The sequence below is a fragment of the Vulpes lagopus genome, chromosome 12 (assembly GCF_018345385.1).
Source record: "Vulpes lagopus strain Blue_001 chromosome 12, ASM1834538v1, whole genome shotgun sequence".
NCBI classification, from domain to species: Eukaryota; Metazoa; Chordata; class Mammalia; order Carnivora; family Canidae; genus Vulpes; species Vulpes lagopus.
This window is the reverse complement of record NC_054835.1, coordinates 50,021,771-50,037,184: the sequence shown is the minus strand read 5'-3', so window position 1 is coordinate 50,037,184 and position 15,414 is coordinate 50,021,771. Positions and strand designations below refer to the sequence as shown.

At 33.2% G+C, this 15,414-nt stretch overlaps 1 protein-coding gene across 3 annotated transcripts in view; it reads left to right on the top strand.

Annotated features, from left to right (window-relative positions):
* ABCA5 (ATP binding cassette subfamily A member 5) overlaps positions 1-15,414 on the top strand; it is a 70,015-nt gene that overhangs the window by 40,554 nt on the left and 14,047 nt on the right. For all 3 annotated transcript variants that reach the window (XM_041725815.1, XM_041725816.1, XM_041725817.1), the window contains 8 exons: positions 457-658; positions 3,476-3,645; positions 5,919-6,046; positions 6,463-6,600; positions 9,455-9,568; positions 12,433-12,603; positions 13,584-13,697; positions 14,089-14,223. In XM_041725815.1, the coding sequence (XP_041581749.1) occupies positions 457-658; positions 3,476-3,645; positions 5,919-6,046; positions 6,463-6,600; positions 9,455-9,568; positions 12,433-12,603; positions 13,584-13,697; positions 14,089-14,223 (1,172 nt within the window). The remainder of the gene's footprint in view (positions 1-456; positions 659-3,475; positions 3,646-5,918; positions 6,047-6,462; positions 6,601-9,454; positions 9,569-12,432; positions 12,604-13,583; positions 13,698-14,088; positions 14,224-15,414) is intronic.

The window sequence follows — 15,414 nt, the reverse complement described above, 5'->3', positions numbered from 1 at the left end:
ATAAATTATATGTCTCTTTTGTGTGTTTGGCTTCTTTTACCTAATATTATGTTTGTAAGTTTTAAACTACCATAGTTGTATAGTATATTTAGTTTCATTGTTTTAGGCTATGCTGTTACAACAGTATTTTATGACTTATTCATTCACCTGTTAGACAGTTGGGTTCTTCCAAGTTTATGGCTATTCTTGACAGATAGCCAGCTCCGAATATTCTTGTATGTGTTTTGGTAGACCTATGTACTTATCCTTGTTGTCTTTATACCTAGCAGAGAATTTTCTGGGTCATAAGATATGCATGTGTTCAGTTTTAATAATAGTGCCAAAGTATATGAAAGTTCTGTTTGTCCTACATCACCACCAGATGTATGCTTCTTTAAAATTTATATGCCTCAGAAAGATTTTTATCCTTTTAAGGAATATACCGTAATTTTCCCTTTGTTTTGTTTTGGCAAATAGATTATAGTGTATTTACCCAGCAGCCACCAGAGGAAGAAATGGATTCAAAATCTTTTGATGAAATGGAGCAGAGCTTACTTATTCTTTCTGAAACCAAGGCTTCTCTAGTAAGCACCATGAGCCTTTGGAAACAGCAGGTGTATACAGTAGCAAAGTTTCATTTGCTTACCTTGAAACGGGAAAGTAAATCAATGAGATCAGTGTAAGTATAATCACTTTCCTGCCTGATGAGTTGTTTTTTTAAGGATACAAATTCAGCTTGTCATCTTAATTTTTTAAGTGTAGACATATGTAAATCTACGTAGTTTTAAAAGATTAAGACTGTAAACTTTGTAAAGTCATAAACATTGTAATGTCAGAGAAAAGAATTATGCATTTATCAATTTTATTGAATACCACTAGAGCTTTTACTCTTTTTTTAAACTAGCATTTTTTAGGTTGCCTTAGTGGCTCAACGGGTTAAGCATCTGTCTTTAACTCAGGTCATGATCCCAGGGTTGGGCCTTCTGCTCAGCAGGGAGCCTGCTTCTCCCTCTGTCTGCAGCTTCCCCTGCTTGTACTCTCTCTCTGTGTCAAATAGATAAGTAATATTAAAAAAATATATAGCATTTTTTTGTTCTCATCTGAATCAGGAACTGTCATAATATTAATTGCAACTTTTGAATTATCACTGTGTTTAAATTTTATTTTGCAATTATATTTTACACAATTGTTTTGTATATACTATGTGTAACTACTTTTTATAAATAGCAAGAAGAGTAAAAGTTTTATCTTTATCAGGTAAAGAACAGAAATATAAAGAAGGCTTTATAGCTTGTGGAACTGGGATCAGAATGACATCTTTTCAACTTTGCTTTACCTCTTTCAGGTTCCATGGGTGCTAGATTTTCAATTATTGGAACATAACATTAAATATTTTCATATAACATGCACCAATCTTGTTAGATCCAAAACGGTAATAGAAATAAAATTTAATAAGCCTAGAGTATTGTTATGTGCTTGAGATACATTGAATTCATTTGCTTTTTTTGCCCTAATTTATTCAGTAGCAAAGAAATGTCAGTCAAGTGTCTTATTTATTTCTCTGCATTACTAAAAGAAAAATATTTATTTAAATCAGCATGTTTCAGTTTATTTAAATGAACCACTCCTCTTATAAAAAACACTCCCTGAAAAACAATAAAAGTCTTAGTTCAGACTGCTATAACAAAATAACATAGACTTGAGTGGCTTGAACAACAGAAATTTGTTTTATCATAGTTTTAGAGTGTGGAAATCAGATTAGGGTACAAAATTGGTCTTGAGGGCACTCTTCCTGGCTTGCAGAGATACGCTGTTATCTTGCTGTGTTCTCATATGACTTTCTTTGTTGACACACAGGAGACAGAGAGCAGGCTCTCTGATGTCTCTTAGAAGGGCACTAATCGCATCTCGAGGGCCCTATGCCAATGACCTCATCTAATCCTGATTACCTCCCAAAGGCCTTATTCCTAATACCATCACACTGGAGGTTTAGGGCTTTGACATATGAATTTGGGGGGAGGGTGACACAAACATTCAATTCCTAACAAAAAGTATTTCAAATGCGCATTTGACCATCTGTACATTTAGGAAATGCTATTTCTTATATTTCCTCTCTTAAAGAGTTGTTTATATTAGCATATGAAGACACGTGAGAGATTCTATGGTAAAGAAATTGCTTCAATTTTATTAAACTTAGTAGAGTTTCCAAATATTGTTTAATTATGAATTTTTTTTATTTTTAAAGATTTTATTTATTTATTCATGAGAGAGACAGAGACAGAGAGGCAGAGACATAGGCAGAGGGAGAAGCAGGCTCCCTGTGAGGAGCCTGATATGGGACTCACTCCAGGATCCCAGGATCACACCCTGAGCTGAAGGCAGATGCTCAACCACTGAGCCACCCAGGCATCCCAGTCATGAATTTTTATTTTTTTAAAGATTTTATTTATTTATTCATAGAGACACAGATTGAGAATGAGAGGCAGAGACACAGGCAGAGGGAGAAGCAGGCTCCATGCAGAGAGCCCGACGTGGGACTCGATCCAGGGTCTCCAGGATCACGCCCCAGGCTGCAGGCAGCACTAAACCGCTGCACCACCGGGGCTGCCCCCAGTCATGAATTTTTAAATGTAAAACACCTATTAACTGGTTATGGAACTAGGGTTCAATGCAGTATGCTTTTGGAAAAACTGATTGATGTATACTTAATTTATGAGAATGATTTTTTTTTAAATTATATAAGGTTTCTGAAAATTACAAAATGCTAACCTGTGATAATCTAAGCTCTCTCTACCCACTTGCTTTGATACCTATCACAGGTAATATAGCAATAATATACAGCATAAGACAGAAGAATATCTGCTTTCTAGATAGAAGGGCATTTTGAATAGGTAATAGAATTATGTACTTGACCAACAGCAAATAATGATCCTTATAACTGACTATTCTATCTTGCTTTGCTTCTCTCTAGAGGAACAATGGAAATTAATGTGGTGTGGATAACATTTCAAAGATATCAGTCATTCAGCGTTTCACTATATTTGAAAACAAAACAGTTTCGCTGTATTTTTGTTTACTTCCCTGTATCTAAGATATTTTTGTAATATCTTTTCTAAAGCATAGGAGAGTATGCATAGCATAGTTAAGACATAGGGCAGGAAATAAGTAGTTCTGTCAGGACAATAGCCATATAAATGTGGCATAATGTCTAGTTCTTAAAAAATTATAAGCACAAGGTCACATATCCCATAAAAGTTTCAGGATGACTCTGATTTTAGTTTCATAACTTAATTTTATTATTAAATACTTGCTTTCTGTTCAGTATCGTCATGAGATCATTTTGGAGAACAGAAATTCTACTCTCAGGCTATTTCAAGTTTTTCTTTTCTCTCTTTTCTTTTTGCATGTGTACTTTTAACTGTTATTTGAAGGAGAATTTTTAAAAGTAGATATACATATTAATGTACCCTGTGCTGTTTTATTTTTTTCCTTTCAGGTTGCTTCTGCTTTTAATTTTTTTCGCAGTTCAGATTTTTATGTTTTTGGTGCATCGCTCTTTTAAAAATGCTGTGGTTCCCATCAAACTTGTTCCAGACTTATATTTCCTAAAATCTGGAGACAAACCTCATAAATACAAAACAAGTCTGCTTCTTCAAAATTCTACTGGTGAGAGTGTGTGAAGGTCTGTGAATGTGTGTTGGTTGGGGCATAGGGGTGTGGATATAGGTCAGAGATTGGGATTTTAGAAGTAGATGTAAGGTAAAGGCATGATCTGTAGAAATCTTAAGTTTTAAAAAACTCCTTTTTGATATTGAGTAATATATTACAGAAATGAAATTTTGGTTACCTGTAGATTACGGTTTTTAAAAACTAACCTTGTACTGTTTATGATATTAAGATTTTTTTCTTAATGGTAGCAACATATTGTCAAAGTAGTATGTTTCATGTTAAAGTCTATGACAAGCAAAATAAACTTCAGAAGTTTTAGAAAGAGTTATAGTGTGTAATATTTACACAATTAGATGTCTAAATAGAAATGTTTAAACAATTTTTAAGGACCATGTGAAAAATTAGTAAGAATTAAGAAAAAATGTATTAACTGTATTGATAATCAAATACATTAAACTGGTAATGAGTATTTTTGAATTCTTTTATTTGCTATTTATTCTTAATTACATAGTTGTCAAATATGAAAAATGATTAAGAACCATGGTCTTGAACAAGGTTCAGAACAAGTAAAGAAAAAAAAACATGGGATTTTGCTTTTCAAAATAATAAAGCGCAATACAAAATTTCATTCACATATGAACAGTTGTTCCTACAAAATCTCCCATCTGCATAGATAGTTTATAGTCCCAAGGTTTTTGAAGAGGTAGCCAACTCTGGCAAATTTACAGTGAAACAGAGACAACTTTATTTGCTTCTCTAGCTGAAATAGGTTAGGAAGTTGCATTTGATATAATCGTTTATGTAACTCACAGACTCTTTGGGGTTTAATATTTTCCAACATGTAGCTATGTTCTAGTAATCTTTCCTTCTTGATTCATTATTAACTGAAGAGCTTTGACCAGTGTTGGAAATAATTATAGTTAGGGACGATTATAAATTACTTTTAAAATCATCACTTAAAAGGTAACTCTCAGTTTATTATATAATCTTTATTCTTTTGGAGGAAGAATGTATATTGTGACAGAAAACTACTCTTGAATAGAAAATGTGATGTTTTATAATTTATTTCTTTAATTAGAATTTTTATTTTGGTTTTAATACACATTTCATGTTGGTAAAATAAAGTGCTGCTTAAAGCCTATACTCTGATATAGTGACATTTTTTGTGTGTTTGGGAAATTGTACGTGTATCTCAAATAATTTTGTTTTGAGTTCACTCTTACTGATCTGCAGAAATTCTTGTATTTTCAGAATTTTGTCCCTTTTGTTATATTTTAGTATTTACAGAATTGTTTACATATGTACCCTATATTTTCCTAGGCCTTGATGGTCCTAAATAAAGCCATGTTTCCTTTGGGAATCAGTGGCCTCTGTATGTCTATATTGGATTGTATCTGATCCTCCTTGCAAAACTTTTTGTATCACAGGTGGTCTAGTTCCTTCAGTTATAATGTAGCTCTCTTCTCAAGAGTCTGGAGAAGAGAGATCATTTGTGTAGGTAAGGAGTAAGTGTAGTATCTAAAACACCAATGAAAGCACTAATGGCATCATTGTGATGCTCAGGTTTGGTGCTGAGTCTGATCCACCTGTCACTATTTTTAGTTACTGATAGTGGTTTCCTTTGTTTGGTTTTGATTTTTCTCAGAGTCACATTTGTCCTTTCTGGCTTTTGTGAAGAAGAGGTGGAATGGTTTACATTCATCAGACTTGTTGGTACTGATCTAAAACTCAGACGGGATTCACAATCTTTCCCTTGGCTCCAGGCAATTTAAAGATTGTAGATGGAGATCTGATTAGTGTTTTAATATTTTAAGGCAGTTAAGACAATTGACATTTATAAAATCTGTCTGTTCAAAGTACACAGAAATCCTCTAAATGAGTGATGTTACCTAACTGCCCATGCTGCCTGATTCTACCTTTTTGAGCCTAGCAGGTTCTCTTATTACATAAAGTTGCCATATAGATTTTTATTCTCACAGTTTCTCCCAATTTCATGTATTATAGGTAAACTTTCAATATAACAATAGTAGCAGCAGCAGGAGCTACAATTTGTACAATTATTTTGCTAGGTTCTGTTTTTAAGGCTTGTGTATATATTGACTTGTATTCAAATCCAAGCTGACTGGCTCCAGAACCAGTGCTCTTAATTATGTCTTTTTAATGAAGATAATTAAAAAAAAAAAAAGCTGTTTCCAATGTTATTAAAAGTCTATGTCTGAAAAAAAAAGTCTATGTCTGTTTCTTAATTATTTGTTTATTTCTAATACCAGACTCTGATATCAGCGATCTTATTAGCTTTTTCACAAACCAGAACATCATGGTGACGATGTTTAATGACAGTGACTATGTGTCTGCTGCTCCCCATAGTGCAGCTTTAAATGTGATGTATTCAGAAGAGGTAAGAGTAATATATGTGAATGAATACCTATTTGAAAGTTCTAGAATATTAAGATGTTTTCTCTAAACTTACTCATTTGCTGATTTGACCTTATTAGTTGGAAATTAGAATTTACTTTTGGACATAGCTAGTTGTGTTTATAATGTATTTTTTGACCTGGTGGATAACCAGTATATAAAACTATAAAAAACTTAATTTAATCTTTGTGTTATAAATTTGTTTAAAATACCAAAATATTTATAGACTCCAAGCGAGGTTATCGTCTTCTGTTTTTATCTATTGAATATTATTTCTATAATTTGTTGAATCCGCTTTTAGCTAGTGAGGATTCACTTAGTCTGTGAGAAAGCTTGGTAGTACATAGTGGCAGTGTATTTATATGTGGTATGTAATAACACTCTTTTTTTAAATTGTAGGACTATGTTTTTACAGCTGTTTTCAACAGTACTATGGTTTGTTCTTTACCTGTATTGATGAATATTATTAGTAATTATTATCTTTATCATTTAAATGTGACTGAAACCATCCAGGTCTGGAATACCCCGTTCTTTCAAGTAAGCAGACCCTAACCCTAACCCTAACCTTAACCCTAAAATGTGTGTGTGTGTGTGTGTGTGTGTGTGCAATAAAAGCCAAGTGCTAATTCAAAGGAAATCTGTAGATGTTCATCCTGTTACAGTTCCTAGTCTTATTAAAACCTGAATTGGGGATGCTTTACATCTGGGTTTAGGAATGCCCAGTATTAGTTTGCTTCAGGGTCAAGGAAGTTCTCTCTTGGTACTGATATTTTTGTAAAGCATAAGTATTTTCTCTATTAATCATACAAGGTAAATTAACATAATTTAAAAATGAATATTGTTCATCTAAAATCTCTTACTGGGGTATTAAAAAAGAAACTTGAAAAGTCACTCATATAGTCATTTTTCCTTTATATAGGACTGTTGGATTATAAATGTGAAAATTAAGTCTTCAGAAAAATGGTCAACAAATTTCTCTCACCTTTATATTAATTCATATATTGAAAAATAAATGGACAAATACCTTCCTGTAGTACCATTTTTTTTACTTTCTATTGCTGTACTGTTTAAAAGAGCTTTATTGAGATACACTTCATACAGTATTAACTAATTTCAATCCAGTGATTTTTATTATGTTCATAGAGTTCTACATCCATCACTATCAGTTCTAGGTTTTATTATCTTCTTCACATTCCAGAAAACCATTGTACCTGTTAGGTAATCACTCCCTACCTCCCTCACCCATTCCCACTCCCAGACAACCATTAGTCTACCAATCTACCTTCTTCTCTCTCTGTGGCTATAAAATCCACACCCAGAACTTGTTTAGTTTGTGGTCACTTTCTGCTGTCTTCAAATGTAGATCACTTGAGGATTAGTACTATTCTTGTTACAGTTATGCTTAGACATGGAAACAAAGAAACATCATATTTGCATTTAAGAAAGATCACTGGCACCAGAGTGGAGAAGGATTTCTGTGGGGGAGAATCATGGTGGAGGAGAGGAAGGAACCTGCACTGACACAGATCAGAGCAGTTTTATTAACTAGTTCAAGTGAGAGGAGAGGATGAGTGACTGAGCTAAGGAGGTGGCAGTAACGACTGTGATAGAAGGAAAAGAACAGTGTGTGTCTTACTTTATCATTGTTGCATTTGTGAGAGGTGAGGAAAAGAATAATCAGATTTCCTACAGTCCTACAGTTCTGGGTAATGTGGTTCATGGTAGTATCATTCACTGAACTGAGAATATAGGCAGAAGAGAGTTGTGTTTTGTTTAGGTGGAATGGAGATATTTGTTTCAGTTTGAGTCTGCAGAGTTGTTGGTTATCTGTGTGGCATTTGCCTGATGGGACATATAGGAAGTATTTGGATGTGCGAATCTGAAGAGATTTCTGGAAGGAAATAATATTTGGGAGTCATCAGTAAATAAATGATATGGAAATTATCAGTTATAGGTCATCCTTTGTGATTTTTTTTATTGTGAAATATTTCAAGCCTACGGAAAATAAGCATGTATCTACTATCCAAATGTTTCAAATGTCAGTGCCTTGTTATACATTTTTTTAAATTTAATAAAACTTTAAATAAAAATACAGTTCAAAATTCCAGTGTGCTCCTCTCTAATCCTGTTTCCTTCTCTCTACCATAAAATAACCACAATGCAAAATTTATAATTCTGTTTTTATGATGATACTGTATTTATATATATCCATAACTATTAAAAAAAGATCTTTCAACTTATATTTTTCATCAAACACAGACATATAACCTTACCGTTTCGAAAACTAGAGGCAAAGAAATGAGACTTTTAAAGCTCATTATTCAAAGATAATAGTGTTCTTAATGTTCCACATTTTTCCCCTTCCTTTATCAGATTCTGTATGATTGAATACAAATGTGTTTTTACTAATCTCCACTTACTGTACTATTTAGCTACTTGCCAACATATTTGTTGGTTCTATCTTGGTCTTCCACTGTAAATTACCACAGTTTGGGAAAAATTCTACAATGTCACCAGCATGAGTTAAAGAATTGTCTTTATTGCTTAAACCTAGAAGGCCAGAGTTGACAAAATGCATTCTGATTCCACATCATCCTGTGGAGAGGTGTACCAGTGCCAGGGCCAGGGTGTCTGCTAGACATAGTGTGGGTTCTCTTCTAGAGCAGAATACATTCTGTGTCCATGAGTGTATCTTTTTACAGAACAAGGGTAGGGAAATGGTCTTGTTAAGGGTGAGGGTAATACAGTACACTTGGTTCTGGGTAGTTTGTATTTGGGGCACCAGCTGTTTACTTAGGTTGTCTGGAAAAGTTTCCCTTCTGTACTTGGATTTTTGGGGCAGCCAGTGACCATTGAGGCCTATAGGAATTATAGTCAACCCCCCCCTCGCCCCACCCCACTGGGGAGAAGAAACTCCTGTTTCCATAGGAGGCTGAGCTTGTTCCAAAGTACAGCTTTTTCAGAAGAGGGCCCAGAGATCCTAAATGGCTCATAGTCCCTGTAACCAACGAATGCATCAGAAATCATTCTGACATGGTCCTGTTCATTGCGTAGGATTACTGGTGGACATATTGACTGCTTTTTCATATACATTATTATTTTTAATTAAATGGTAAAAAGCTCCATTTAAATGCTGTATTATTTTGTGTTGTAGATAAGAAAATGTAAATCTGATGATTTGCTCAGGATTATAAAGCTACTTACTAAGTGGCAGAGTTGGTCCTGTAGCTCACTGCTTGTTAACCTTGCCACCTGGTTTTTCATACAGACTATGCCTAGAATAGATATTCTAATATTTTTCTTCAGAAGTTTTGATAGTCTTTTATTTAGAAAGTGCTAAGATGATATAAAGTGATTTCGTTTCATTTCTTACTCTGTGATTGTCTTTCAGGAAATTACTGACATAGTTTTTAAAATTGAGCTGTATTTTCAAGCAGCTTTACTTGGAATCATTGTCACCGCAATGCCACCTTACTTTGCCATGGAAAATGCAGAGAATCATAAGGTAATGATTGAGTTAAAATTACAGCTAAAGTTTGTTAAAAGAGATCTCATACAAAATAATATATTTTGCGTGGGTATAAGAATTGTATTTTAGGAGTAAGTAAATGGAGAATAAATATATTTACTATTATAAAAGTGATAAATATCATTTATAACTTGAGTCCTTGTCACATGCTTCAAAAGTTATATCATTTTATTTTATTTTATTTTATTTTATTTTATTTTATTTTATTAAGATTTTATTTATTTATTCATGAGAGACACAGAGAGAGAGAGAGAGAGGCAGAGACATAGGCAGAGGGAGAAGCAGGCTCCAGGCAGGGAGCCCGATGAGGAACTTGATCCCGGAACTCCAGGATCATACCATAAGCTGAAGGCAGACGCTCAACACTGAGCCACCCAAGCGTCCCAAAAGTTATATCCTTTAATCCTTACAACATTTTAATGAAGTTTTATGTTACCAACTTTATTTATAGATCAGGAGGTGAGGATGGGAGTGATCAAAGCATGTGTCCATCTGGTCTCATCTCATTTAAGTAGTGGGTTCTTATGTTCTATTGGTGCACTAAGCTGCCTCTCCCCCTTAACCTTTAATGGAATGTATTGAATGTACAAGTACTTAATTTTTGCTAAATGGAAAAAATAGATAATGATTGTGATTACCAGAGCCTAGGAAACATTGCTGTGTGTACACAGGTTGTTCAGTGTCCTTTTACTTTTCTGCTCTTTTCTGTTCTCAGGCACATGGTGCTCTTATATGGTCTCTTGGCTGTTGAAAGTCTTCAACCCTACTACCCTGCTCACATTGTCCCTCTTACTCCTCTAATCAAAATTCTCATTTTTCCCATGTCTGTTCCTAGTTCAGTGGAAGCAGATTTGTCTAAATTAATTTACCCAGTGTGACAAATAATGAAGTTAAGCCTCAGAGCAAATAATTACATATTTTCATAGTTCTCCTTAGTGGAAAAGTAATACATGAGTCTTAGGAGATATTTTTAAAATATATTTTTTTTCTGTTTTAAATATGTATTCATTATTCTAATTTAGAAAATTAGAAAAGTGTAAGAAAATTTAAAAATATCTATAACATAACCACTCACATAAAAAACTTACTAGACAATTGCATTTTTTCTTTTTTTGTTTCAACTTAAATGTTTTTTAATTCAAATTTTTATTTAGAGATAATTGTAGACTCATATTGGGAGGATAGAAAATAATATGGTGAGATCCTGTGTACCCTACTCACTTCACCAGAGTAATAACATCTTGTAAAACTGTAAAATCCCAGGATCTTGGCAGTGGTAGTCAAGATCCAGAACAGTGCCATCACCACAAAGATCCTTCCTATTGCACTTTCAAGCCCACACACCCACCCCCTCCAAGACCTCTGGCAACCACTATTATGTTCTCCATTTCTGGAATTTTGATATTTTAAGAATGTATATATGGAATCACAACATTTCACTGGTCATAATTCCCTGAAGATTCATTCAGTTTGTTTGTATATGTATCAGTAGTCCATTCTTTTTTATTGCTGGGTGGTGGTATTCCATGATATGAATCTGGATTGTTTCCAGTTTTTGTTTCCAGTTTCCAGTTATGAATAAAGCTGCTGTGAACATTTGCATATAGGTTTTTGTGTGAATGCAAGTTTTCATTTCTTTGGGATAAATGCCCAAGAGTACAATTGCTGTGTCATATAGTGATTCCATGTTTGGTTTTATAAGGAATGTCAAACTTTTCCAGAGTAGATATATTGTTTTACATTCCCATCAGCGTTGTATGAATGACAAAAGCATAGATCATACAAAGTAACTCTATTTGACTTTTTTCATACTTATACTAGAGTTTATATTTTTGTTCTTATAATTCATTGAACACAAAAGTCCATTTTTTAAATCACTTCTCTTCTTCTTAACTAATTTTTATATTTCATGCTTCTGTTATCTCTATGGCTAACTCTTTCATATAATAAATACATTTAATAATTAGGAATATATATTTTTATAGATGCCACAAGTCAACTGAGTAGAATTGTTAGGTATTTAGATTTATAAAGGATTTTTAAAATTTCAAATTAAATAATGAGGGTACCTGGGTGGCTCAGTGGTTGAGCATCTGCCTTTGGCTCAGGGTGTGATCCTGGGGTCCTGGGATCGAGTCCTGCATCGGGCTTCCTGCAGGAAGCTTGCTTTTCCTTCTGTTTATGTCTTTGCCTTTCTTTTTGTGTCTCTCATGAACAAATAAAATCTTTTTAAAAAACCCAAATAACAAGTTAAGCAATGACAGGATGAGAAAGTTAGGAAAACTCAGATCATTCAAGTTTACTGTTTGTATACATGAAAATGCTAATTAATTATATTAATAACTTACATCTTTGTACTATATAGGAGTATATGAAACACTAAAATGAATTATCAGTATAAAGTTTCACACTTAAGCTGAAAGCCTTATGTAAATCCACAAGACATTGGCAGTTTATTAGTGTTTTCATAAAAGATTAATTTTTAAAAATGAGAGTGCTTTATGTTTAAGCACAACTTTCCATCTATTTTCAAAGATTTTTAAAAGCAACAGTGTTGCTGTGTTTGAACAGCTATATGCCTCCATGACATCTTTTGCTTTATTTTAGTGTTTCTTTGCCTTACTGTATTCTGATTCTGAAAAAGGACTAATGAGCCAAATTAAAGACTATATGGAATTTATATTTAGTTGTAGGAAGGCTTTTATTACCTGGAGACCTGGAATGTGACCTGTATTGTTTTGTTGATGTAGAATTAAGAGTTCTACAGTATTTTGCTAGAGTTTTTTGTTTGTACAATGTTTACAGTTATATTTTCCCTCTTCCGTCTTTTTGTTTTGTAGATCAAAGCTTATACTCAGCTTAAACTCTCAGGGCTTTTGCCATCTGCATACTGGATTGGACAAGCTATTGTGGATATCCCCCTATTTTTTCTTGTTCTTATTTTGATGCTAGGAAGCTTATTTGCATTTCATTATGGATTATATTTTTATGCTATAAAGTTCCTTTCTGTGGTAAGTTAACATCACTTGTATTATGCTATTTTTAAATGAAATGTCATTTTAAAAAATTAAGTATTTATAAACCTGACAAGTGTTGGTTGAGTAATTTGGATATTAGTTATTTTATAGAAAATAGAACCAGTATCTATTTTAATTACTGTATATGATACTGATAATGCAGTTCCTATTACTGTAAGTGATTTTTAAAAACAGTAACTAGCCATCATTATAAAATAATTCCTTGAAATTGAGGTAGTCTTTTCTGTAGACTGCCTACATGTGTGTAATCAAGAGTAATTAAATAGTCCATCTTAAAATGTCTTCCTTGTTCCTATGCTTGAAAATAATTTCATAAAGAAGTTCTTTTATTCCATAATTTAAAACATTGGTTAAACTACTAAGGAAGAGTATGGCTTACATTCATGTTCACACATACATGACTAATACTAGACCCTTCATGTGAATGATTTATATAAAGAAAAAGGGAAAATAGAACTAGGAAAATAGAGCTACTGAAAGTAATTCTGTCATTTTCCAGAGATCATGCTGACTTTACGCATTAATTTCTGCCTTATAAATTAATAAATGTTTTTCTTAAATATTTATCAAATGCATTGAATGCTGTATATTGAAATGGTAGCTAATAGTTGATTGAAACGGATAAAGTTATAACCTGCTATTATACTTGTTTTTATAATAAAATGATTAGAGATAGCATTTTGGTTAACATAAAAAGAACTACAATAGTGTTCAGTGTAAATTACTTGATCAGGATTGTGTTACAGTTAGTTAAAAGTATGAGTTTTACTGACTTAGGAAAAATGTGCATGGTAATTCCTCAAGTAACCACAAGTTCAGTTTTTGGAGCAGTTGAGCAACAAAATTTGAATAACAGTCATTCCTTACTTAGTATTTTAACATGACTGGTGTTTTATATCGTATAGTACTAGCTACTCATTTTTTTACATAAAATACACATTTTTGTTTTACAGGTTTTTTGCCTTATTGGTTATGTTCCATCAGTCATTCTGTTTACCTATGTTACTTCCTTCACTTTTAAAAAAATTTTGAATACCAAAGAGTTTTGGTCATTTATCTATTCTGTGGTAAGTCATGTTTTGTATTATTTCACTCCAGCTTTTTCATAGTTGGTTATTTGAAAGTCATGAACCCTTTCAAGATTATATTCAAAATGTTATTGCATCTTTTCTAAGTACAGAACTTAGGTAGATAGCTGGCAGCATCTTTTTATGTGTATATTTGTCTTCTGCATCATCCATTCCAGAAAGGGATGATACTGAAGGCATCTAAGAACTTTATGGCAAGGATGCCAGTGGCAAACAACTGATCCTGGCACCTCCCGGCTAAGTATCATCTCTGGTTCCATGTTTCATTAGAGGATTGAAAACATAATAAAAGCCAAGGTACAGACTTACAAGTCAGTTTGTATGAAATTGCTAACACCTTTTCACTTGTTTTCTCTTTTTTTTTCTTTAGACAGCATTGGCTTGCATTGCGATCACTGAAATAACATTTTTTATGGGATACACAGTTACTGCTGTTCTTCATTATACCTTTTCCATAGTCATTCCAATCTATCCACTTCTGGGTTGTCTGATTTGTTTCATAAAGGTAGGTCTGTTACATGTTTTAATATTTGGAAATCATAAATACTGGCTAACTTTTTTGATTTGTAGTTCTTGTACTGAATATAGTAAAAAAAAAAAAACCAGCTTAGTTGCTATTTACTTGATTTGAGTGTTGTTAAACAGCGGTTTAAGATTACTGTGAAATATTTTCAAGCATGTCTTTAAACTGTAAAGTCTCAAAGGAGGAAAAGTATGTCTGTTATCTGTTCTTTGATTCCCAAAAGGTTGTATATAAATCCCAAGTATGATCTGACCTCAGTCAGTATTTGTTTTGGGGGAGTTTTTCAAGGATTAAATAATGTATTGTGCTATAAAGGGATGAGAGAAAATAAAGTATAAGAGACTTTTTTAAAGAAAAATAAAACATTAGTTTTATTAAGCTTGGATAATTAAAAATTTTGCATTTGATTAGAAAACAATTAAATGTTGAATTATTGATTTAGAATGATTGCTAACTTAATTCTGTGCCTCACCTTGCTTCCTCCCTGCCCCACTTTATTCATTCTTCAGTTTAATATGTTTAATTTATACATCCCCAGATAGAAATATCTTGGCATGGGGAAGATTTTAATCTAAGTAGAAATCATACCTATTAATATTAAAATATTAAAAGCTAACTTCTGTATAGAGAATGCATGTTTGCTGAATAAAATGCATTTTAATATAAATATTCCTACACATTGTAGCTTTAAGAAAACTACTACTCATAACACATCTGACACCAAATGTGTGGGATTTTCCCTCACATAAAGCAATTTTGACATTGAACTAGCTGGAGTTAATGTAAACTCAGGGCTACATTCAGGGTTAAGTGCACATTCCCACAAGATTGCCTCCTGCATTTCAGATGCCAGATCCAAGTGTGGGTCTGCAGGTAGCACATGCTTGTATCCGATGTGGCTACAAATCCATGCTTCCTGTGACCCCTACACAGGTTCAGTAATTTGTTATAATGGCTTATAGAATTTAGGGAAATACTTTATGTATTTTTACCAGTTTATTGTAGTGGATATGCAAATAAGTAGGTTAAGAGCTACGGAAAGCCAACTCCAGAAGTGTCCCAAGTACTGGAACTCTTGTCTGCATGAAGTTTCGAACATGCCACCTCCCCAGCATGTGGATGCATTCACCATCTAAATTCTTCTAACCTTGTATTTTTGGAGGATTTTATGGA